At 36.2% G+C, this 25661-nt stretch overlaps 1 protein-coding gene across 2 annotated transcripts in view; it reads right to left on the bottom strand.

The window, feature by feature from the left end:
- The window catches only part of LPCAT1 (lysophosphatidylcholine acyltransferase 1), a 61483-nt gene that overhangs the window by 17474 nt on the left and 18348 nt on the right, over positions 1-25661 (bottom strand). Inside the window, exons 5-10 of one of the 2 annotated variants that reach the window (XM_057378413.1) lie at positions 25031-25091; positions 22553-22611; positions 17807-17841; positions 15208-15262; positions 11614-11696; positions 1078-1203 (exon numbers count right to left, since the gene is read on the bottom strand). In XM_057378413.1, coding sequence (XP_057234396.1) covers positions 1078-1203; positions 11614-11696; positions 15208-15262; positions 17807-17841; positions 22553-22611; positions 25031-25091 — 419 coding nt within the window. The remainder of the gene's footprint in view (positions 1-1077; positions 1204-11613; positions 11697-15207; positions 15263-17806; positions 17842-22552; positions 22612-25030; positions 25092-25661) is intronic. The other variant, XM_057378412.1, reaches the window with a different exon arrangement.

Here is a 25661-nt window from a genome sequence, read left to right as displayed (position 1 = left end):
TTATCAACTGCATAATAAGAGACGYGGGTGGTTGGTTTGTTTTGTTTCACTTGCTTTTCTTCCTCAGTACTGTAAATTCAGAGCCTTTGAAACGAAGTGAGAATCTTTCTTTTCCCTTAGAAGTCTCTCCGGCCCTAACAGAAGTCTTTTCAGATGGACATTATGACAATAGATTAATATATGCTTGTCATCTGAATTCATGATGTGTGCTGTCCTACATTCCTTATTCTCCAACAGAGCTTTCTCTTCTTTATTTTCGTTTATGTACACATTTAAGCTGAAGATGAAAGAAAAATTAATGAAAGGAAATAAAATGTACAATGGAAACATTAAACTATGCTCTGTACTTYCAGGTGATGAGAAGAAAATGAAAAAGGTTGTTTGCATATTAAGAGTTAATAGGATGGGGCTGTACAATAGGATCATTGCAAAAGCAGGAGAAAAACTGAAAAASAGCAACAAGTTCTACTATTTGATTTATGCAAATTTCTCAGGTTTGCTGAGGCTTTTTTGAAAGGTACAGCCAGCAGGAAATGACACCCGGGGAAGAAAGAAGATCCACGCTGTGTACACTGACCTCCAGCCTAGAAAGTCCATGTRGCAGTGACCTGCTCAGAAGATCAACCACCACCTTGTGCTTCTCAGGATAGKCTGACCCCTTTGTCCTCATTGTTAAAAGGTTAATCCAGTCACGAGGTTGCTATGGCACCACTTGTTTTCCCTTCACAGATGTCACAGAAAAGGTAATTGACTCTTAACTGTATCAAATATTAGGAATCTCACAGTACTCCCGATCTTTTCAGAAAGTGTCTTCTAGCTCAGAAATGAAGGCTTCAAACTCACTTTGCTCACTTGTMAGACAGAAAGTAAGAACTTTACAACCTACTCTACTCATTAGGATTCAGGGGTGCTGCTTGCAAGTGAAGTATAGTACTGGTTTAATTTTATACTGGTGTTTCCCTGATTGTATGATGACAACATTCCACGTATATTCACATTGTTATATGACAGGAAAACTATATAAACATAGATATATAATAAAGATGCATCTTACATATAAATATTGTATATGCTCACCCAAGGCTTCTCACAAGTTTTGCAAATTCTAAAAGACATGTATCTGAAGGCAGACGAAGTTGTCCTTCAGCCAAAGCCAGCTGACAGTCTTCAAATGTGTAGTCTGTCACTGAAACTCCCAATGCCCTTGAATAAACCAAAGAAACATTGTAAACAAGACACTATAAGAAAATGGAACAGAATAATCACTTTTTCCACGGCAAAAAGTCCTGTAACAATTATGCTCTCTATTCTGAAAAACTATGAAGTCCACACAGAGAAAATGAAATATGGTACTTGATATTTGCAAGATATGCAAGAACACAAGGCAAAAGAACACAAGGCAAAAATTAGGCAAGCATAGATTTTCACAGACATACTCATTTAAAATAAGTGAATAACTAGGGTTTCAAAATTTTTAATCTCAAACACAAATATATATTTACTAACAATTGTTACAATATTTTTATTATTATTGATTTATTAATGTGTTAGCACAATCWCCTGAGCAGAACAGCTATTATCTTCAGCTAATATTAACATTATACAAAAGGCAACATTTCTCTATGAAGAACAGCTAAGAAATAACATATAAAAGCAAGTACAGTTAAACTACAAGTGAACAAGTTATTTTTAAATGTACAAYATAAGAAAGGTAGGAAAAAAATACTTCCAAGCCTTTACACACCAAACAATTCAGTGCTGGTTTTTGCTTTACTTCTAACTTGATRCTTTGCAGTAATTGTAGCACCAAAAGATAATTGATGGAAATACTGATAGTGCAGCTGCCTGCATTTGCTGTGCCAAAATTGAGAGAAAGACACTTTGGTGTGGAAGAGGTGTAAGACGCAATGTAGAAAACCAACACTGCTCCGCATAAGCTACTCATCTGCCATTTTTCTATTATACTTGCTTTTACTCATAGTAGTAAGACTTTATGMAGCCTTTTCTAGTTTGATGAAATCTTCACGGCATTTTTTTATTGACTTACCTTCATTCTTTTCATCTACACTTTGTCGACCTTACTYCACACGTGAAGTTAATATAGACTAATGGAAAGATTGAAGCAAAACCCTGAGGCCTGCCACATTAATTTTGGCTTTGATGAAAACTCTGCACTCAGTTCTATGCTTTATTATAAATAGTTTGATGTGTAATGGCAATTCCCTCTCACCTGCTGAACAATTTCTGTCAAACAGTCTCTTCCTCAGAATCTCATTCTAAGGTCTTTGAATACAAGCTATATAACATGAGCCAGTTCTCTTCTGTCCACCAATTATTATCAAACTTCAGGAAGTCTGATCTATAAGACATGCATTTAACCCTAAAKGTAGTGATCAGGGTTTCTCTCYTCTCTTTAAAGCTAAGAAAGTCAAWCATTCAGGAAGAACACCTCACTAATAAATACTCAAGCTCAGAAGCACCATTTACAGTAAAAAAATATATTATTTATAAGCTATTTATGCACAAAACTAGGACATAAAAGGAGTGATCTTGGCTGAACAGCCACACCCTCCCTAAGAAGAAAGAACAAAGAGAAAGGAAGAAAAGGACAAAGCCAACTAAACCAAACAATTCAGGTATTTAGAAAAGTCATCTTGAAAGTAGAGTGTGGAAGATTAGATTGCCTTATACTGGTGATCTAAGCAATTAAATCCAGTTCCTCACAAGTTTTCTCTGATGAAACAAGAACAGATGAAGCAATCTACTCCTCCTATGAAGTATCCTGGCAGTATTTGTAAATCAGTGAACCACCTTAATGGAATGGACAAGATTCTTGTGACAATTTACTTCATCCCACAGACTTAAGGTCCACATAGCAGCAGCTGTGTAAAATATAGATGAAGAACTCCCCCATGCTGTGGGGATTTAAATCCATTTCCAAGTTCAATCTGACTTAGAGATCAAGCATTACAACTGTGTCAAGACTTCTGTTTTACACTATTCAATACTGCATTATACAAGAAAAAAATCACTAGTATTTTACAGCACGAAAATCAGTTTTTCCTCAAAAGATGGAAAAGGATTGGATGAAAGAACCAGAGTCAATCCTGCAAATTGAGATTACTTCCTTTTCCCCTCTTTTGTACTGCCTGTGCACTCAATCATCCCTACAGACTTCCATGTCAACTGTCTCCCAGTCCAGCAAGGACTTGCTACAGACAGAACTATCCAGAGCAGCTCCATAAAAGAATGTGGCAATAAACAAAGATCTTGCCCAGCCAAGCATATTACACCAAAATTCATCAGTTCTCCAGGTCACACTAGGYATAGCATGTAACAGAAATACAGGAACTTACAGGCAATCAGCTGAAGCACAGGGGACTACACAGAAATTAAGAATAAGTTAAAAGAGACTGAAACGGTAAAGCGGTCCTCTGTTGCACATATTAGGTAATCAGAAGAAGTGGTAAGACAAATAAGATTTTGAAAAGACAAAAAAAAATTAGCATCACTGAAACTGATTAAAGGTAGCAATTAAGAGACTTTAGAGAAACAAAGGAAATCCAAGCATTCTCTCAAAGGAAACAGAGAAAGTGAACAAGTTAAAACATAACAATAAGGTGACAGGCCAAAGCAAGAAACAATAGCTTGTTAAAACCAAATGCAAAATGSTCTTCCAACACATCATAAGAAAGATGACTAAGAAAGATCAGGGCACTCAGCCTGGAGGGAGGGTTGAAACCTGACTGACTGCCAGCCCAGCACCAATGCCAGCTTTTAGGAGCTTCCAAATAATGGTTCCTGAATGTGTCGAAGGAGCCCAGCCAAAGAGGAATTWAAAAAGCCCCAAAACAAACAACCATCAAACAATCAAAATCAAGAAGATACAGAACAAATTCCAAACAAAARCATGGGTCATTTCAGACTCAGCCAAACCACATGGGGAAACCAGCCTGAATCTTTTATAGCTTTGCACTCCCTTTATAAATGGGGTGGTAGCTGGGCCAGACTTATATGTCCAACAGTGCAGGATAGCCATACAGTAGAACAGCYCCAGTACAATTAATATCTGCATGTATGTTCAGTGTCTACACACACAAAAATGGGATTGAGAAAGGCAAAGTAGCTTCTCTTGTTCACCTGTCACAATTTTTCAGCTGTTGGACTTTAAAAAAAAAAAAAAAGCCAGATGAACTTAAAACAGTGTACATATACACACAGACTTTCACAATAACAAAGATCAGAAGTGAGAAAGGAAAGAAACACTTTTGCTTAAAGCAAAGTTCAATCATGGAATCAACCAAGGCCAGGTAGAGTTCAAGGAGCTCTTGAGCTCAGAAGACAAAGCACAAGCTGTACAGGGATAGCAGTTTAAAGGACCTTGATTCCAGCTCAGAATGTTCAAGAAACTGAAGCTGCRGAACATGTAAAGTCCATTATTTGTGCTAAGACTTGTGAATTTTGTAATTGCTTACAATATACCTGGCTTATTAAAGTTCACTGTAAGGCCTTGGTATAACAAACTCATAGGATCCTCTAGAGAACCAGTTATCAAGCTATTCTAACTCATCCTCCAGGGCAATTTTTTTTCTACTTCAATTGGAAAAAAAAAGAAAAAGAAAAAAGATAATTTCAATTTGAGATGCAAATCCCAAGTGCAACCCTGTATTTTTAATAAACTAAAAAATAAAGCAACTTTTCCTATATCTTCATTTGAAAATGTTTTCCCTCTCTTTTTTCTTTAAACTACCTCTGCTTTCACAGTCAGTTAACGTGAGCCTAGTCTTTCTAAGAGTTTAGTGGATTTATATGGCCCAACATGCATGTCTGGCTTGACATACCTTGACACTTTCCTTCCCTGCCCYCCCTGAAATGGTGGCTATTTACCTATCATGATATCACTCTACATAAAATTTTGAAGTCAGAAAGTCATTTGAAAATAATGAAYCCAAATGAAACAAAACCCCAAAAACTTCCCTGCAAACCCAATCCACTACACACAACAGTTGTTGTATCCCAACGTCTCACATCAAACATCTCCCTATACCTAACATTTGTGCAGTCATAATATAAAAGAAATTATTAACTTTCTCATTTTCTGCATACCAATCCACTATGCATGCRAAATGCCAAACATAAAACAGAATGTGACTGCTGGAATATTATGCAAAGTGAGAGAAAATAGTTCAGGCAATATTGTGACATTCTGGATCTGCATATCAACAAAAACATTTTCAAAATGTTTTACACTGTAAGTAAGCAGAACTGTGAACTACTCAAGAGAATATTCCACAGGCTGCTAAAATAAAAAAAAAAATCCCTTTAAATCAACTATAATCTTTATAAGGTGCTGAAAACATTAGAATTCTATTTAACTAGTATTTTTTCTTCATTATCATATGTTCAGCAAAAAGACATACAAATCACAGAGGACAAATAACTCCAATTACTAGTAGTCATCTGTATAAGAACTTCCTGAACGAGAGACCTTTTGTACCACTATCTTTTAGAATCACTGATTAACCACATTTTTTTACAATATATCTTAGCTCTGATTAAGTAATTTTATCTGGTAATGAATGCCACAATTTTGTAAACACAATTTGTTTTGAAGACKTAGTCCATTTACTTTCAGCTGCTCTACTGTTGAGTGCTTTCCATCATAGGGAAGACTTCCCTTACTACGCGTTTTCAGAACACTCATAATTTTCCTGACTTTCAAAACATCCCTCCACTTTCTTTTTTCCATCTTTTCCCAAGCTGAGGAACTTTCACCTATTTAGTTCCAGAAGCCCAAAGTAGATAGTGTCTTTTCTCTCCTCAGACGAGGACTTTGTGACATTCTCCAAGCAAATTAAGKTCCAGTCCTGAGTCTGAAGTTCACATGAGGAATCTGTTATGTCATGATGGTTTAATTTTTAGACAGAAAAAGAAGYTGCCAACAGCTGTATTTCTCCTTGGTGTTGTTTGAAAATAGGTCCTTTAATTGTTGGTCTTGTAGACTTGCACATCACAAACCTTCAAGGGGTAAAAAACAATGGAGGTTCTCCTTGTGTTGTCAGCATTCAAAAACCAGTCCAAACCAGACCGTTGCAAAGCATCAMTGTGAAACTTGAAAAAATTTATTTCTTCCTTGAGAAAATAAATGTAGCAGGAAGCTGCACAGTTAACCCTGTTCTCTGACTTACGTTCTCCACCTGTCACACTCACAGAAATAAACAGAATGCACAATGTATTTCTCATCTCCATTTTTGTATATGGCCGGAAAGCCAGACAAAACACAGAATCTTTTAGGTTGGAAAAGACCTATGAGATCATCAAGTCCAACCTTTGACCAGTCATTTCCTGAACATCTCCAGGGGTGGTGACTCCACCCTCAACACCTCTCTGGGCAGCCCATTCYGATATTTAACACCTTCYATGAAGAAATTATTCCTGATGTTCACCCTGAACCTACCCYGGAGCAGCTTGAGGCCATYTCTTCTCATCCTGTCACWGGTTRTGTTGGAGAACAGAYCAACCCATGCCTTGRAATAGCCTCTTTTCRGGMAGTTGTAGAGAGCATTAAGGTTCYTCTGAGCCTTCTTTTGTCCTGGCTAAACAAACTCCAGCTCCTCAGCCACTTCTCACATGATTTACTCTCTAGASTCTTAACCATGGATGCTTCAAATGAACATTAACTCCAGTACTACAGTAATTCCACTTATACTGATGCTCATGCCTTTGATGGCATAAAAATGCCAATAAACCAGTTTGTATTTCAACATTGAATACTGAGCGTCCAACCWGTACATGTGAAGAATCACACACTAAACTTCAGACAGCACAGGCACAGAGCACAACAGTTTATCCACAGTCAGATTCAACAGGCCATGAATACAAGAAACAGCCGTGACACAGACCAGTGAACTACTGTAAACTCACATCCTCAAGGCTACTTGAGGACAGCATTATTCTATCACACATTAGCAAAGATCACATTCTGATGCTGTCAGAACCTTCAAGAAAAAAAGCCMAACGCTGATTTTGACTACTTCTTTTGTGTAGAAGATGACAAAAYGGCAGATGAACACAGAAGACTACCTGTAATGTTTTTGCCTTCACCAGCATGCTGGRTAGAAGTATTCATTTCTCAAAAGCAAAATGCAGTGCTCATATGTCAAGCTGGAAAGTCACTGCTTTAAACTGTATGACATGCTCCAACATGGGAAAAATGATCCTGGCAAGCACTTGACAGAGAAAACAAAAACAGGTGTTTTCAAGTTTCAAGTCTAACATGCTGCACTTYGATCAATTTCAGCATCTATTGCAAATATAAAAATATGTTTTTAAATGTTTCTGCAAGTGAGGAAGAAAAACAAGATTAGTGGGAAAATGTAAACTGGACTATGATATTTTGCCATTTCTAAGGGAAGTCTGCCTTTCTGGGCTCACCAAAAACAAAACTTCAGAACTCCTGGACAGTGTCACACATGTTATAATGCTGAGTTTAACACTAGAAAGACCTACAAAAACAAAATGCTCAAATCAGTACCGACAAAACTTCACTTCTGAGGTGCTTACAGTTTTGAAAAACAATGGGCTTAAAGGWGTCCATCAAGTTTCAGTCTCAACATCTGCCACATGCAATTAGCATGCAATAAAAATTAACAAATCTGCAATATTTTGTCTTCCATTTTTTCCCCAAGTTGTACCACCCAATCATATTCTTCCCTATTTTGAAGGCATTCTCTAGGAGAGACTAAAACTCAAGGAAACGAGATTTGTGTTTTTATGTTAGTAAATGACCTATGGCTCTGTGTATCATGATGTAATCAGCTGATATCGGTAATGACAGGTGAGGTTACTTTAGACTTGCACAGAGGCTGCAGAGCAGATTTCCACAATCAGCTGCCTGCACTACCACTGGCTTATCTATGTACAGAATGAATTTTTGCAACTAAAAGCTAAGTTACTGACAGACTTCTTTCWAACATATTTGAATCCTAATGAATAGCAGGGATACAAACTTTTTTTTTTTTTTTTGCAAAGTGGGAGCAAAAGTTACCTACTTTTTCCTTCAAAGAGTATTTCTATACCCTAAACAGTACTTTGAATACAACTAACAGATGTCTTTCAGAATAAAGTTGCTAATGAAAATTAGATGTTTAAGAATGGTAGCAAAAGGCTACAACCCCAGAACAAAAAGAGGCAATTAATGTATTTCTCTAGGGGAAAATACTCCAAACAAACCTCAAAACAAATCACACTTTAAATAGGTATCAGAAAATTAGGAACCATGATGCAGCAAAACAAYATAGAAAGGCAAAATTGGATAAAAAGTTGCAATTCATGCAGCTACGAAGCATAAGACTTTTTAAAGCATAAGAAAAAAATTAAAAAATGATTAACTACTAGCTAAAGATAGTAAAACTGCCATTAGGCAAAAAAAAAAAAAATCTGTCATGTGCAATACTTTACATTGGGAAACAATCAAGAAGACATATCTTAAGAACAAAAGTAAGTAGCTTCCCAATGCTCTAAGTGTGGGAGAGATGTTTCCTTTATCACTGAGAAATTTTTAGAAATAAATACTTGTGATKGCAAGGTCAAGTGATTTGTTCCTAGTAATTCTGGAAAAGCTGGGATTCAAGTCTCAAGTGGCTGACAATTTTACAACACTACCATAGTTCCAATAAATTATTACTTACTACTTCGAAGATGAAAAAAATCCCCAAGAAAACAACATAGGCCAGAAAGTTTGACACTTAAGTAGAAAAKATATAGAAAAAACTGTGGAACTCAAGAAATAAATTGACCAAAACAACCCATGTGGACTACCATCAACATTAGATGAAAATAGCTAATGCATATGAAGACCAAAATGATGGCTTTTACTTAGTACAAAAATAAGACAATTTTATTTTTTTTCTATATGGCATGGCTTATTAGCATGGTGGTTTCAGAACTTTGTTAGWGCAATAAAGAACACATGCAGTGAATTAAAGCTCAGGACAGCACCACATTTTATTTATTGATTTTAAAGGGAACTGGATTGGACTGTTGCCATATTTAAAAGCATCCAATGTTTTCAGTGATTTGAAAGTGTCTCTAAAAACACTTCCTGATAGCGTGCTGTGGGTGAGATGAGCTTTGACTAAACTGAGTGGCAGTCAGGACAAGGCCAGAAAGATCAAACAAGACAGACTCACTCAAAACAGATTGCATGAGAAAATCAAAAGTGAAGCATGTCATCAAGGGATAAGTAGGGGACCATAATTTAAATAGCAAATTAATCTAATCTCATGTATCTTTTGTGCAAATTAAGAAAATGACCCAAAGGATGACAAGCATGTTCAGCAGTGGTGGCTCTCCTGTACAAGCAATTCCAGTTCCATTAACAAAGGCAAATTCTGGATTTCACTTTTTGGCCAAGTAAATTCATCCAACGTGCAAGAAATTAACTTCCTAAAGCAGCAAACCTCTGAATGACAGCATCTCCTTCATGAAATAATTTGTGTTCACTTATATAAGCTGATTATCTAGAGACCACCATCACTCACATCTGTGGCTGCCCACAGAAAAGCTAGTCAAAAATAAAAAAAAAATTCACAGTCAACAAGCAGAAGCAGCATAAGATACAGAGATCTTGTCAAATGCTTTGYTCAATGCCTAATAAAAGTTGTTCCCAAATTAAGATTATGGAGAAGGCAAACAATTTCAGGACTGGAAACTGTGTCCATTTCAACCAAGAAGTTCCTGAGTGCAGCAATCTTGCAAGCAACTGCCCCAGAAATCAGGAGCAAGACACAAGATTTCTACAATGCTGGTCCTAGACTCACTAATACATTATAACCTGGGACTATCACCTTTGATGCTATAAAATATCYAGTAGGATGAGACTCTTCTGCCCGAAAAATATGATGGGTAGGAGTAGTAAGCAGATGTGAATAGATCCCGAAATGATCTCTAAATAACAAAATGCTGTACYGACTCAAGCTGAAGAAAAGCAAGACAAATCTAGATAAAGCAGTAATATTGTTCTTTTATTCAACAATGCAGAGTGCAATGCTAGCACCAAACAGCACCTGAGGTACTTGGGTTGCAACTGCTACAGCTCCAGAAGAGTCTGACAGCGTTGGAGCTGGAATCTCCTCTACCAAAAACTGCATTGATAAACTGGGAAAGTCTGGACAACAAGAAGTAGGCATCTGGAAGTGGTCAGATGTAAATAATTTTTAACTATGTTGATKTTAACTGGTCTACAGTTATCCATGGTATCCAGGCATCAACATTCTGTTTCCTTCCCATCCACATTTTAACTTCAAAACTTGGATATCCCAACACATTTATTTTCCAATTCACATCAACACAGCATCTACAGCCCCCATTACATTCCAAAGCAAGTCATTTTTGTCATCTCTCATTCGGACAGTCTTCCCTTTAGATCTGCATCCCTCTTTTGTTATTCCAAATGCCTAATTCTTCAGGGGTGGAAGGGAGAAATGAAATAATGTTTTTCCTCCTAAGTGCACTTAGAAGGGAAGGCTTGCAACATGCCAGTTGTCATAAACTTTTGCAGGCTTTCAAAATTTCTCCTTACAGCACACAATCCCCATTATCTGATTGGAGTCTAAGACAGGATGATTCAAAACAGGTCCTTTTGTTCTTTTCTCTCATGAGAAGTGTCCTTTTGTACAATGGAGCTATTGTTAAATCATCATGCCAATGTCCTTAAGGAAATTCAGAGGCCTGGGTTCAACCAGAGAACAATTCTCAGTTACTACCTACAAACCAGCCTTTGGCTTAAATTCATAGCTTGGAAACKGAAGAGAAGTCACACAAAGGAAATTCAGATTTCACAAGTTCTTTCAAAATCAGGGTTAGGAAGATTCATAAACCTCTCAAGAGTTTTTACTGATCACAGGCCTGAGGGTCTGCTATAAATACAGAAAAGAGTTATCTACTGACTAATAGAAGATTTACTGAAGGGCAAAAAAGAAATGGAAAAAMGTTAATAAAAAATCCAAYAAAAAGAGTGAAAGTATTAAATGTCTGTAGGGTGTAATAAAGGCAACAAGTGTTTTAAGTGTTATGACATTAACTTCAATTAATTTGCATTGTATCAGTCCTCTATTTCCAATGGAAGTGGCTTTCTTGTGCTTTACTACTTGAAATAACCACAGGCTGACACCAAATACATGAAACTATTCTTAACCTCATTAAAAGTCACAGTTTTAAATGCCACCCAAATAGCACAAAAGGCAGTTTTACAGTTACATTAACTTTTCTAAAATTCAGCCATACCCTTCCCCCAAAACCAACCAACAACAAAAAAAACCAACCCAAAAAACCCCAACAAAAAAAMCCACTCTCCCCCCAAAGAAACAAACACCAACCACACAAAACCCCCAAACCCATCAACTCCTACAGTTTTTSCTGTACTTGTATTTGTTGCTCCCCRGCCTTCTCAGAGGGGAAGGTAACTGCTGTGTAAAAGGTCTTGCAGACACTACCACAGACTACAAGGATCTTTGTAGGCAGACAACCACACTGACTTGATTTTGTGATATTTCCTTCAGTCTAAAATTAAAATGACACATCTATTTTTATTCAGTATTACAACATACTTACTCTGCCATTACACGTCTGACGTTATTGGCATATAACACTGGATCCTTTCTTTCTTCTTCTGAAGGAATATACACGGGTAGGAACTGCATACAGAGAACTGAATTATACCAAAAATATTTAACATTTTAAACAATCTCTTATAGCACTAYGGTGAAAATTGTATACAGTTTGTTGTTACTTACAAATTTGTGTTAAGAAAAGGACTACAGAAAATATTAAAGATCGAACTCTTAAATGCTTAAGTATATGTCATACTTCTAGAAATTCATATAACATTGACTCTGCTCATTTCTTACCTCATGGAACCCAAGCAGAGTTTTATCTTCCTTTCCTAAGTGGGACTAGGAATTTTTAAATAATTTAGAAGTATTAGCATTTTCTTGCATAAACCTTTTTCTTACACCCTGTATTGCTCAGCTCTTTCCAGACAACCAAAACAGCACCACTAAAGGAATATTGTTTTTTATCTTAAATATTAAGATAAAAAGCATTTACTGCTCCCCCTGCACATTTTGAAATCATGTATCACTACCTAATGTACTCAGAAGTGTTTTTATTTTCTGTTGTTGGACGCTCTGAAAATTTTTTCCCTTCAATTTGGACATCAGTCATTAACACTCCATTGAAAGAAAAAACCTAAATAAATGCAGCTGACCAGAGAATCACAAAACAGTTGATGTTGGAAACTGAAAAATTAAACTAGAATTGCTGGAGACCTGCAACAGAAAGGGCAGCTTTCAGAACAGAATGGCCTACATTAGAAGATCTTCCAGTGCTTTAAGCTGTTTTTAAGTGTCCATTGAAAAATTATATGAGCCCCAAGATCATGGTGAGTCTCAGCTAGAAAAACTTTCAAAACATTTTGTTCTGCCAAATAACTAACTTCTCAGATGGGAGGAACATGAAGGGATCACTGATCACCACTTCTGCTCAGTACCAGATAGACAAACTCTCTTAGTACTGTAGCACAAAGAGATAATTTATGCACTAAATGAGTAAAATGCTCACAATCCTGTGTAAAGCCTCTGAATTAGAAAAAAAACCTGCAAGAAGTTTAGTTATAGTACGTATCATTACCTGTGGGTAGTGAAAAATGGRAATTATGACCCAGAAATCTCACACTGGTCTTTAAAATAGAGCATAACAATGGGGGAACCTATATRAAGTTTGTAATTTCAGCAAATACTTCTCAATACCCATGAAGCTGTTCTTTTAAAATTATTTAATGGTATGATCAACAGTACCCAAACACTGCCATTATACATTCASCTGTTTCCTATAATGGAATAAATCATAAATCTTGAATTTATTTTGAGTTTTGCTGGAGTTTTCCCTATATGCACCACTGCAGCTGAAAACATACGACTCCTGCCTTCCAGGTTTACAWTACAAGCAGGTACACCAGCCTCATATAATACACAAAATCACAAAGACCGTGAAGTTAACAGAGATGGAAAGATTGTTCCTTCAACTTCCAAACCCCATTCCATTTATTTGAGTTGCAAACTGCTATCAAGCCATTTGTCCAAACACGGGACAAGTTTAACTACCAGATGATTTCACAGGTGTTCTACATGTCTGTGCCTAACTCGACATAAATAACATAATCATTTCAGCATCACTAACAAAACTAAGAGAAGAACTCTCAGCTGCTGCAGACTGTCATGGATGTATGAACACTTAAGYTGACAGTAAAACAAACAGACATGAGCCAAAACAAACTCCATGTGCAGATGATCGTATATTCTTTCTTCTTCACAACACTGCTGGCACGCCAGGTCTAAGTACAGGATGGGTGGATGGGCCAATGTTTACAGAAACTTATTATAAAACCTACAAAGATGCTTGCTTCTCAATACACATGGTGGGTGGCACACATGGTACACCAGAACACATATTATATGCAGAGTAGCCCAAACTAGCTAACTTTGGATCCTGATTGTTGGCTGTTAAATCTTACTGGAAATCATTTAAATCAAAACCACACTAAAGTTGTGTTGTYCTGTAGTACGTCTCCCTGAGTTAAGGGATCATCAGCACTAACTGTGGTATCCAGGCTGGTATCTGCCAGTATCACTGCGTTGATGGAGCACAGCAGGAATATAAACSAATAAACTTTGGAGAACAGGGGAAAAATATGATTTTGAATACAGAACAACTAATTTTTCCTCTATGTTCCTAGTCCTCACCATGCTTTTTTACAAAAAGAGATTCAACAAGTAGCTCTCAAGTACTCTGCCACATACTTGAGAACAACCTTGCAAACAGTTCTGTTCCTCTACTCTCTGCCGACCCCTGCTTTAGTGTGGAGGATTTCAGAACATCACTAGTTATTTTGCTTTTTTACTTCCAAATCTACCAAAGATTATAACTTGTTATGCAAGACCTGTAAGAGCTACAGAAACTCAACATCTGCTAGCAGCTGCTGCCTCAAAAATCAAGAAAGCTCAGTAGTGTTCACTCCTGTGTGAAAGAACCCATTTTACTCGCCCGGGGCAGGAAACCATGCTCCTGAGAAAGGGTAAAAATCCTGCCAACCAACTGGTTGGTCTTATCCCTGCATAAGGCAGTCTCTGGTCCTTCTGTAAAACACAGGCCACTGTTCTGGAAATCACATTTTCTTAAAATCCAACTAAAYTGGTAACATAAGCCACAGATTTCTACAACATGTACAACTATCTGAATGGCTGGTATTTTGCACATTCATTAATTTTTAGAATAATTGATTACATAAATAAGCAAACACAGAGCAATGATACAGTGATTAGCATGCAATATATTTTACTATTGTAACAGTGTATGCAAATATGCAATAGTTCTGCTGATTTACCCTGCCATCAGTTCCATCTGTCAGAGCTAAGTAGCTGCTTCATTATTTGAAAAGCAACAGAATTGCAGAACATCTGTCAAATATCCTATATAACACTTTTCAAATACTGTAATTGTCCATAAAAATGTAATTACTCTGTGTAAAATGTGTAAGGACAACAATTTGAAAGGAAAAGCTTTGTTTCCACATTTTCACAATTGTCTTCAGCCTTAAAATTACAGTATTTTCCTCAAAACAAAGTTAAGAATATAGATAGATTTTCTTTGTGTTTTCCATTCACATTTTGGACAATTTCACATTCTGAACAGTACAACCTAATAAAAATACTAGCCAGACATTAAAATAACTTACATGGCCTGTAAGAAACCACAAACAATTTTTCTCTACAAGACAGTCCTTAGTGTGTACATCAGCATTCACACACTTGAAGTCTAACACATGACTACTTGAAACAGCAGTCAGGCCATTAAAAGACAAGAAATTTGTTCACAAAAGACTCTTTAAACCAAGCCAGAAATGTATCTACTCAGCTCAAATCAGTAAGAAAATAAAGCCTTATGCCAACTGGAAAACTGTATTTTCGTATTTAATTTTTAGACTATGTTTTCAAAAACAGAAGCCATTTGTCTAAAATATAAATGGTATTTTAAAGTGTTTTTACAGACATACATGCAAGGTTTGAATGCAAACTTTTACTTGCAGAATTAAGTACAATATTATGTATTCTGCAACTGCTCAGAATACACTGGAGTTTTTTTACTGACCTCGATTTCCACAGAATTGTGAAACTGACATAAAGTAAGCCACAGAATTTCAAACCTAAAAGGGGAAAAAGATAGGGAAGGATGGAGGAAAAAAAATTATATGTAGTGAAACTGTTGTATATTATGCTCCGAAGTCTTCATCCTACAAGCATTCCTACTTGTAGGTTATGATCATATTCAGATAAAAAATTAACAGAAAAGGTCTTTGAAAATACTTCTACATATTACATTCTGTCAGGTGGAACAAAAGTAGTTTACACTGAAGTGGCATCTTAGTCAAAACCAGGAAGAGAAACAGTAAAAGATAATATATGCATAATGTGTTAAAGGAAGAGTAAGTCTGTTTCAGCAAAATGCTGTATTCACCACAGAGTTGGCAAGAATAATTACGTAACCACTGAGATTTTATCATTACCTTAGTTTGGAATCAAAGTTCATTATACTTCCGAAGTCTGTTAATGAAATGCAGTACATGTGTTTTAATAGCCTAAGATACAAGATAACTGGAATCAACTTGACCTTAGAAAGCATTAAGATTCAAATCCAGGAAAGGATTTAGTAAATTAAGAAGCAGTGTTAGTAGCCACACTTTTATACAGTATCTAGGTAGTTACAGCAGTCATCATGAGGGGATGGCTGGTCAAAATCCTCTTACACCGATAAAGTGCAGTTTCTAGAAGCAAAACCCTACTCAGTTTGTTACACATTCATGTAGGGCTGAGAAACACTTTTTCCCCCCTTCCTTCCTTTTGAGCTTCCAACACATTAAAGAATAGAACAGGATCAAGAAAAACAATGGAGCCTGTGATTTGATGTTTGCATTGCAGACAGAAACATGCAAGTCTGGTTTCTTGGTCCTTCAAGAGTGTTAAAAACTGCCAGTAAACTACAAGTAAGCTTTTCTCTCTGCCAACTCTGTAATCCTCAAAGATTAAACCTCGTATTTAAGTAAAAATTTGGAACTAATAGAACCTGTATCTAACTCAAGTCCGATGTAAAGAAAATTCAGGTTGCATACTACAGTCATTCTTTGTTTTCAATGTAGACTCAGTTCATCTGTTCTGAATAGTGTCAAAGTAGTAAAAACATTATTTTCAGTAAGTGTAAGAAAGTGTTCAAGTTCACATGTGACACGTTTTCATTCCATTCCATAGGTTACAGCACCTTTAAACAGACAGAATATTCCTAGATACAGAAACATTTCCAGATTAAGTTTTGGCTAACACTAAGACAGAAGAGATATGTTTGCTAAGAAAAGGAAGCCTGTATCAGTCTTAACAGTATCTTCTGCAAAGACATCACAAATACATTTTAGGTCACCCAGGATAATTAATCCTAATTAAGCAAAGCTGTAATTTAAACTGACCCAGTCAATTTCTATAACATCACATGCTGCCGCAGATTCTGATTCAGCTTTAATTTAATTTAACTTTATTAGCAGAGGTCAACACTTCAGAATAAGGGTTTTGTAGACATTACAGTGATCTGAGGCAACACATCTACAAATTTCTTCCCTTTTCCTCTGTTTATGTGCTCTTTACTCCTCAGTTAGGACACTAAAAGTGGAAGCAAACTACTCTCCTTTCTCCTCTATGGCTAGGTTATTTTTTTTACATGAACTGCAGTGCAAATGCAAAGGAAGATGTAGAAGCTCAGGAGAACAGAAATCCCTGCATGCAGAAAATGCTGCAGTGTCTATGGTATACACAATCGTGGACTCATCTACTCCCAAAGTGACAAATTAACTGTAAGCTGAACCTTTGGAAGTGATCAATGATTTTCTCAAGTCTCCAGATCATGTCCTTAATTAGACCTGCTTCTCAAGTACGAAACTAATTGACAAAATTCTAAATTATGTGAATCTTGGCTAACTCCCCAATGGTTCCCTCATCACTACTAAAATATTGTAATCTTGGGTGGGACATCCAAAAAAAAACAAAGCATTAACCATAGATGCCAACTCCCCTTTACTTAGAGGTCAAAATTTGTTGTTTTCATCTTCATCTAAATATTTTGGAAACTCTACTCAAATCCCAACATGAAAATAATGGTTAAATTATTTTAAAAACAACCAAGAACTGCTTCATTTAATATTTTACATTACATGGATTTGCTAAAGAGCTCCTAGAATGTTTTTGTTTAAAAAGAAGTACAAAATTATATTCAGACAAGATAATAGATACAGTATCTCCAAATTCTTTGAGTGGTCACCTGTTTTCATGAGAGTAGACCAATTTCAAACTCTATTTCTACAGATTTTATACAGTAATATACCAAATCAGCTTGCACACAATAAAATATGTAGGGCAGAAGCAAGTTGTTTTACTTCAGGCACTTGTCTAAAAAAGAAAAATTTAAATAAAACCCTAAAATTCATTCTGCAAACGAACAGAATCATAGCAGCAGAATTATACGGTTTACACCTGGATTCCTCTTAATGACTATTATCATAATTAGGGAATTACAGATAAAAGATAAATTAATGCCGAAGAATAATCAAGTAACTATCAACTGGTTCAGTCTACATGCATATAAGTCATGTAAATAAATACTGATTGAGGAAAGCAATGACACAAGCAATAAAACATAAACCACTTACGCTCCTGGCCCTTGCCACGTCCATGTGATTGTGTCCTATGAAAAGAAGGGTGAAAGTTGCAATTAATTACTGTGCTTTGAACTTGTTACATTGCACACAGAATAACTGACAACATATCACTAAAAAGTTTTCATGGAAATTTCTATGCTCTCTTTTCAAAAGTTCTTAACCCTGTGAGGAATCGGCTCATCTTTTATACACTATGTTGCCAAAATGAGCACAAAATGAGGACTCTGTGAAACTCGAGAGGACAAATAGCAGTAAAAGAAGTGAACAAAATGCCAAAAAGAGAACAGAGACTTGTAAAAGAACATATAACAGGAATATGACAGTAAAAGTCATTGTATTTTTATCAGTAAGATAAGAAATAGATAAAAAAAAACCCCTCCAATATTTGGAGACAAGATTTAAGTGTAGAAGTAAGCATCTAAAAACCTAGAAATTAGTTCTCTTCTAACTGGGAAAAGAGTTCAAGTTATTAGTGAACTAAGACAAGAGGACTCATTAAACTCAGGTTTCTACAAGATGAGATCAGAGAGATATTTATTTCAATCTACTGAAAATGTTCCAGCTCAGTTCTGTGCTACCATCCAAACCCGTTCTAGAAACTTCAGGTTTCACAAGTTAAAATGAAAGAAATGAAACCCATCCAAAGGTGAAAAATGTGATTAAATGTAGTAGAGCAACAGCTTGGAGAGAAAGACCAATATGTCAAGAAGTTCTATTAAAAGTTTAAAACTTGACTTCTAACAATTATTTTTGATCAAACAAAATATGATAGAGGATGATTTTACCTGCAGCAATCAACATATCTGCATTACACAACCCTTCTCTATGTAGTGACTTTTTTGAACTTGCATGAGTATAGTTTTATCCTTACACTGTTCCTGGCCATTTCGATGTCTCTGATAACACTGCAAGTATACACATTTTGGTGTTTGTTTTATTTCCACAACTTTCATTACAAACCCTGAGGAACCACTGTAGATAGCTGATAACTTATCTAGAGAATGCCTTATAGAACACCAAGCACTACACATCTCCAACCCAACTTTTTAAATTGCAGCAGTGCAGGGGGAGATAAAGAAAAATGTGAGCTCCATGAAAGTATCTGGATTACTGAACAGTGCATAGGTGTTTTCAGAATCCAGCCTCATGCTGGCTAACTGGCAAGTCAAACTCAAGTAAGCCATGTATCTATCAACAATCCTGCAAGAAATTCCCAACGTGAAAGTCATAGCAGACAGCCATGCTTTTTCTCCTCAAAACATCAGGATGCATCAGGGATAACAGTCAGAAATGCTATCTAGGGGAAAACAGCATTCTGATCTGCAAGAGGCAGATCCATGTTATAGGAGACTCCTATCAGCATAACCAATATTTTTATGATAGAAACAACAAGCAGACAAAGGGAAGTAGCATTTTCTTTACCTAGCTAAGTTACCTTTTGTATTTATCCCAGCTACCCACTTGCACTTCAGGATAACATTCACTTAGAGAGCATTTTGAGCACTTGGAAACTATTGTATCTAAGTGATTCATACTTTGAATTGTGTGGAAGTACATAAAATGATAAAATAGSTTGGTTGGAAGGGAACTTTCAAGGCCATGTATTCTACCTCCCCTGCAATAAGCAGGGACATCATCAACTAGGTCATGCTGACCAGAGTGCTACCCAACCTGGCCTTGAATGTGGCCCCCTCTGTTATTTCCCCTCAGCACAGGAGGAAACAGGGAGAAGAGCCATCCTCCAGAGAATTTTTATTTGACACAAGATACTGAGAATCATATGCCAACCTTCAAATAGGAGACTGGCTGTGTTTTTATAGGTTTTCAGTGAACGATCATATTAAAAAAACTGTCCAAGAGATGCCACCAAACCTCTTATCAAATAGCAGTTACTTGTGGAAGACACTTGGACACTGTTAAAATGGCTCTGTGATATTTAAACAGACATATAGCCTTTCATAATTAACAGCACTCTGACAGAAAATTCAAACAAAGAAACAAAGAAAGTAAGTGTAAAAAACTGCAAAAAGGAGAGCAGTAGAGAACCTATGGGTGAAGACATTAAAGCATTTAATTAGAGTATAGATAATCGGGCTAAGGCATCCAATAGCCCAAATGTTATCAAACTAGATAACCAGTAGCAAATTTTGAATATCAGGTCTACACAACATTTTAAGTCTTAAAAATTTAAGTCTTAAATTCTGCTCATGCATCAAGAAAAGCAACATACTATAATACTACTACTAAAAAAACACTGATACAGGACCAGTATGGAAATAACCACAAGCTCCAAGATGACTGTCATTCAGGGAGATAACCTAACTATAAAAAGTCAAAAAACAGAGAGTTCTTCACATCAACCAGAACTTGATTCATCTGCTAGAAAAAAACCTGAATTTACTTCTTCACTTTTGACATGTTTCAGCCCACTGCAGAACAACAGTGCTTTCCCTAGTTCTTGAATAGACTACAATGAAATAAACATGCCAGAGTGCACACACCTACTACATTCACCCCATTCTGATCTCAAAAAGCCGCCCAGTTCAGCCAGGTGCACTCAAATCCAAGACTGTTCTCAGCTGTACTGTGGAACTCAAAGCTCTGAACATAGATCAGAGCAGGCACTTCAAGTGAAAAGCAATGAAGTGACTGCACACAACGCATACCTGGAATTCACTGGCTAAGCAAAGACCTCAAAAGGTTCCTTCCAAAATCCAAAATCATATTACGCAGCAGTCAAACAAGACAACAAACAGGGAGCCAGAGACATTTAAAGTTTGCTAAAAAAGGTGTCTTAATGTATGAAAGGCAGTATTCCTTCCCTACTCTGTTCTTACACGTGCTGTGGTTTAATCCCAGCTGGCAAATAAGTACCAGGCAGCTGTGTGCTTGCTCACTCCTCCTCCCCGAGGGCAAGCAGGAGAATCAGGAAGAAAAGGTAAGCCCTGCCTTGTAGGTTGAGATAAGCGTAGCTCAATAATTGAAACAAAATAATCTAACTCTGTATCCTAACCAAAACAGACCTCACCTCAATGTATCTCATCATATTCCTTCTTCCTTTTCTAATGGTAGGACCTAACACCGATGCAACTCCTCTGCAACCCCAAAGCTCATGCAAAAATCAAACAGTAACAGCAATTATTGCCCTTGTGATTAATGCTTAGACCTTTGGAAGGTCTCTAGGAAATAGATCATAGGATCTTAAGATTCAGTAAGGCATGGAAAACCAATTGTTTTACACAGATCAAAAACAGTAGGAAAAAGTAAAGTCCGTATACAAAATCATGCCTGCTCACAATAAATATCTATAGAAACAGTTACAATTTCTTTTATGACATTTTTGCAGCAAAGCAAAACAATTATGAAAATGCTCATTTGCATTTATATTGATTTACTTCAATGTTAAAAGCTCACAAACTTCTGTTAATGAAGTATTAAAAACATTTAGTATTGGTTTACAAACATTGCATATTATGTACTACAGGCAATGATAACATTTCAGGATGCACCTGGATTTCTGAAGACATTTACAAAATAACATTTGATAGCTTTATATTGTTATAAGCATAACATTAACAAAAAATTACAAGGCATATTAAGAATGACATAAGCCATGTGTGTATTTGCCATTTTAAATGGCAGTGCCATCAAAATTTTRAACTATTTTTAGAAAAGAATCTTTCTTCCTGAAAATATAACTGTTATGTAATGAAAAGTCCCAGGCAGTCTGCTACAATGCATTTAATACTATGCAAGTATATCAGGCTGCTATTCTTGTCACAGCATCTGCAAAGATGATTTTTGGGTTTGTTACTACAAATTAGTTGATTGCCACTACACCTYGTCTCAGTCAAGAGCAAATGGTGGTCTGTGTATACTAACTTTGCTTGGATCCTTTTTTAATCAAGCATATGTTTTATATCAACCTGTAAAAGGACAGAAAGAACAGTGGATGGAAATATTTGTAAGCTACTCAGATACCAAGAAGAAACAAAATCCCTTCTTAGAACAAGAGGGTGTTAATGGGCTAGTCAGAGATCTTCTGATGTGACATGCATCAGCAAAAAGGTCGGGTAGTCCTGATGTTACTTCTGGGACTCTCCGCACTCTCTCCTAAATAACTTCTATTCAGAAGGGGATGGACTGGACATGAAAATAGTTCCAGTGTGCTCAAAAATAAACTTCAGATATTGCAAATAAACACAATCATTTTTATTTTACCTGAATATAATTTATATTGGAGGACTAGTCCAAATTAGCTAATTCCTTAGCCAAATGTGGAGGGAATTTAAAACATGGACAAGATGACAGTTTATAAAGGTGCAGAGGTCCTCAACACATTATTCTATACCATTCAGCCAGTCACAGTAATTCGTGACTAACACCCCCAAAGGCAGGAGATGCAGAAACATCTTCCAGCAATAAATGACATTAARGAAACTCTCCAACACACACTGTAGGAACAGGGAGCACATAGGAACACAGACCCTGGACAGAAATTGTCATTTGTCTCATCATTTGTACATTACTTCTTGTAACAACCTGAACAACTTTCAGAGCAGAAATATTTAAACTGTCTCAGTTAAGACTCCTTATATTGCTTAAGGCATAAGGAATACATACTTAACTAATCAGCACTTACTAAAGATTTTTTGGTTTTTAAACCTAAAAGGTTACATAAGCAACAATAAAGGAAAATGCCCCSAATTTCCAACTACACAAACAAGCTGAACTTACCAGTTTGTTTGGATAACGTAAAACCACYGGCTGTACAGGAACTCCAGGAATAAATGCTCCTAGAAGGCACATATGACACATAATTAATTTATAGTGCATCTTGATTGAGAAGAAATTTACTGCAGCACGAAAAAAATTACACAACTGTAATGGAATGGACAATAATAATGATGGATAGGAAGTAGCTGATAGTGAAAAAATAAGATCTAAAAGTAGCTTCAATAGTAATCAAAATAGCAAGCACTGGAGAATGACATGCATATCAACCTTTACTGTAGATAGATAATTCTCTAAATTATCCTCTACGACTTACATATATTATCATGTACACAAATCAAAGCTTAGTACCAAATTCAGCTTAATAAATTATTAAAAAAAAAGAGCATATGCAAGATGGTTAAGTTAATATATTCCCTGTGGTCAACAATATTTTTGGTGAAAAACCTAAGCTTTCTTATGCAAAAGAAGCTTTYTACTTTTATCTGAACAATTTATAGGCAATTTGTCATCTCTGAAATAACAGAATTAATGTTACTYCTGTATCTGTGGGAAATCTAATAATTATAAATTGAACTAGAGCTATTATACAGAAGCATTGCTTCAGTTCATGTGAAAATTACAGTTCTGCACTATATAAATAARTAGCACAAGTTCTATGTCATTTGCTAAGCATTTTCTTGGTTTCTAATACAAAGACTGGGTAAGCATAATAACTATCTTGTTCAAGACTTCTCTAAGCATCTTTCTCTCATGAAGAAATGAAGAGTTTCACTCCAAGTAATTCTTGATGATTTATTAAGATCTCCCTAATACTCCAATAAAAATGAAGAACCAAATAGTTGAAGCATACTGTATTCTTAGCATAACAATTGCTTTACAAAATAACTGTCGAGACACAAAAGGAATAGATGTTAATGGAGTATCAACATCTTTAAATGAAGGTGGTCTGAATAGAATCCTTAAGAGATCTGGAGGCCAGTGGTACCTCCTGCTCAGTCTCAAAGATCAGTCTAAGCATCTTTTGAAATAATTTGAAGCTGACAAAAGCCAAGTGGTAGATGACAACAGTATTAATTAAACAAAACTAAACTCCCTTGCCTGTATGACTAGCTTGAACAAACACAAAACCAAGTAAATGCGTAGTAAGAGCAAGGAGCATAGGTCATGCTAGTAGAACGGTGAAAGGCATCCTGAAAGTAGTAACTTCAATAAAGACCTAAAGTAACAAGATAAAAAGGAGAAGTTTTGAGGCAGAGGATTTCTGGAAGGTTGGGTGGATACAGATGGAAGTTTCAGTAGGAAAAGTGAGACAGTCAAGAGTCAGGCAGCAGCATGTTCTAGACCAGAGAAGAGGAAGATAGAGTGAGGACTTGAGGCAGAAATACATGGTGCMTGGGTGCCWGGAATGTCTARGRCACAGAGGGAGGGCAGGAAATCAGRGYTTACATGAAGGATTCAGGCTAGCTTTCAAAGCATGATCAGGATTCAGGTGGAGAGAGATGTACAGTAAAGAGCTAAAGAAGTGGATGCTTCCCTAATCACCATACATTCATCTGAAAACCTAAGAGCTGGAGAAAAAAGTCTGAGATTCCTTCAGCCAAATGAATCGGTGCAAGCAACTACAATGCTGACTCACTGCATGATATTCTAACAGTGATATTGAAATTGMAGGCTAAACAAAATACAAGACACACAGACCAGAACCTAGGCAGAAAACTAGGAAGAGTCAAAAAACACATTCACAACTGCTTTCTCACTGATGCTTCTTCATTGACCATCTCTCTAACTACATCACAAAGGCAAATTTACATTAAAGTTGAAGGTTTACTGCAGTACTGGCACTTCTCCCTACTGGAAATGCAGTTTACAGCTGCAGCAATGTTCAGTGTTACACACTCTACTAATCTGATAAGATAAAAGGGTGATACTACTGAAAAGAGCTTAGAATGTGGATGTTACATAAAAATCGTAAAAAACTGAATCTTCTGTAACATGGGAAACATTTTCATGTCATCTTCACCAGAATGCAACTCCACAGAAGAGTCAGAGAGGAATCAGCCAGATACAACACAGCAACAAACGCTGCACAGCCTGAAATAGATACWCTATAAAGCTTAAGGTAGCAGCAAGTATCTAAATGCTGCATAACAGACCCAAAATAGGAAATGGAGGGGGCAAGAAAAAAAAAAGCAAAAAGACACAACCACAAACAAAAACACAGCAAGAAACATTAGTCCTCCAGCTCATACGCATCTCAGAAGACGAGAAAAAAAACCTCAATTATCTACACTGTTTTGTTGAATGGTAGAAGTACAATCTTCCCGCAACATCAGAAAATTTATATTCCAATTTCACCCTATTGCAAGATTTTTAACTCAACTTCTGCAACAACAAGCACATTAAAATGCAAGTGGCATTTCAGAAAATGAAGATACAAGAACATTCTGTAGAGAACAGAGAAATGAGCATAATACCTACCAGGTTTGAATGTAATTAGACAGGATCGGTTTGTGCAAGTGCCCTCTGGGAATATCATTATCTTCAAGAAAAAAAAAAAAGGTGACTTTTAAGAACTATTTCAATGTGAATTTATTTATAAACATAACTTTTCAAAGCTGTCATTAACTGATTACAGCAAAAATGTTCTCAGGGAAAAGCGGTTCAGTTCTGAGCAAAAAAAAAAAAAGGTGCTAAACAGGTCAAGTAAAATTCTATCTTAATAGCAACAGTATTTTTCTTTATCTGTGAATTTGCCTCATTTTTTGCCCTCCAATCTTAATTCTATTTATTTAAATGCTGACAGTGACCAGAAACACTTAAGTATTAGAGTACTTTCACCAAAGGTTTTGGTGCTGGCAAAAATAYCATACTCTGTTTTGTACCAGAACAAAATTCCTGCTCCCAGGCTATCTGCTTACAGGTTAAGAAAAGAATTATTTTCTCTTTGCTATTACTTGGCATGTGCACAGATGCCCAAATGATAGAGACTGAAAATACCTGAATGGAATTCTAAAAAAAAAAAAAAAAAAAAAAAAAAAAAAAAAAAAAAAAAAAAAATCTCGAAAAAAAAAAAAACAAAAAAAAAAAAAAAAAAAAAAAAAAGAGACCG

Source organism: Malurus melanocephalus, unplaced genomic scaffold (genome assembly GCF_030028575.1).
Source record: "Malurus melanocephalus ecotype Western Australia unplaced genomic scaffold, MMel_1.1 scaffold_357, whole genome shotgun sequence".
NCBI lineage: Eukaryota > Metazoa > Chordata > Aves > Passeriformes > Maluridae > Malurus > Malurus melanocephalus.
The sequence above is the reverse complement of the archived record's forward strand: the minus strand, read 5'-3'. Positions and strand labels throughout refer to the sequence as shown.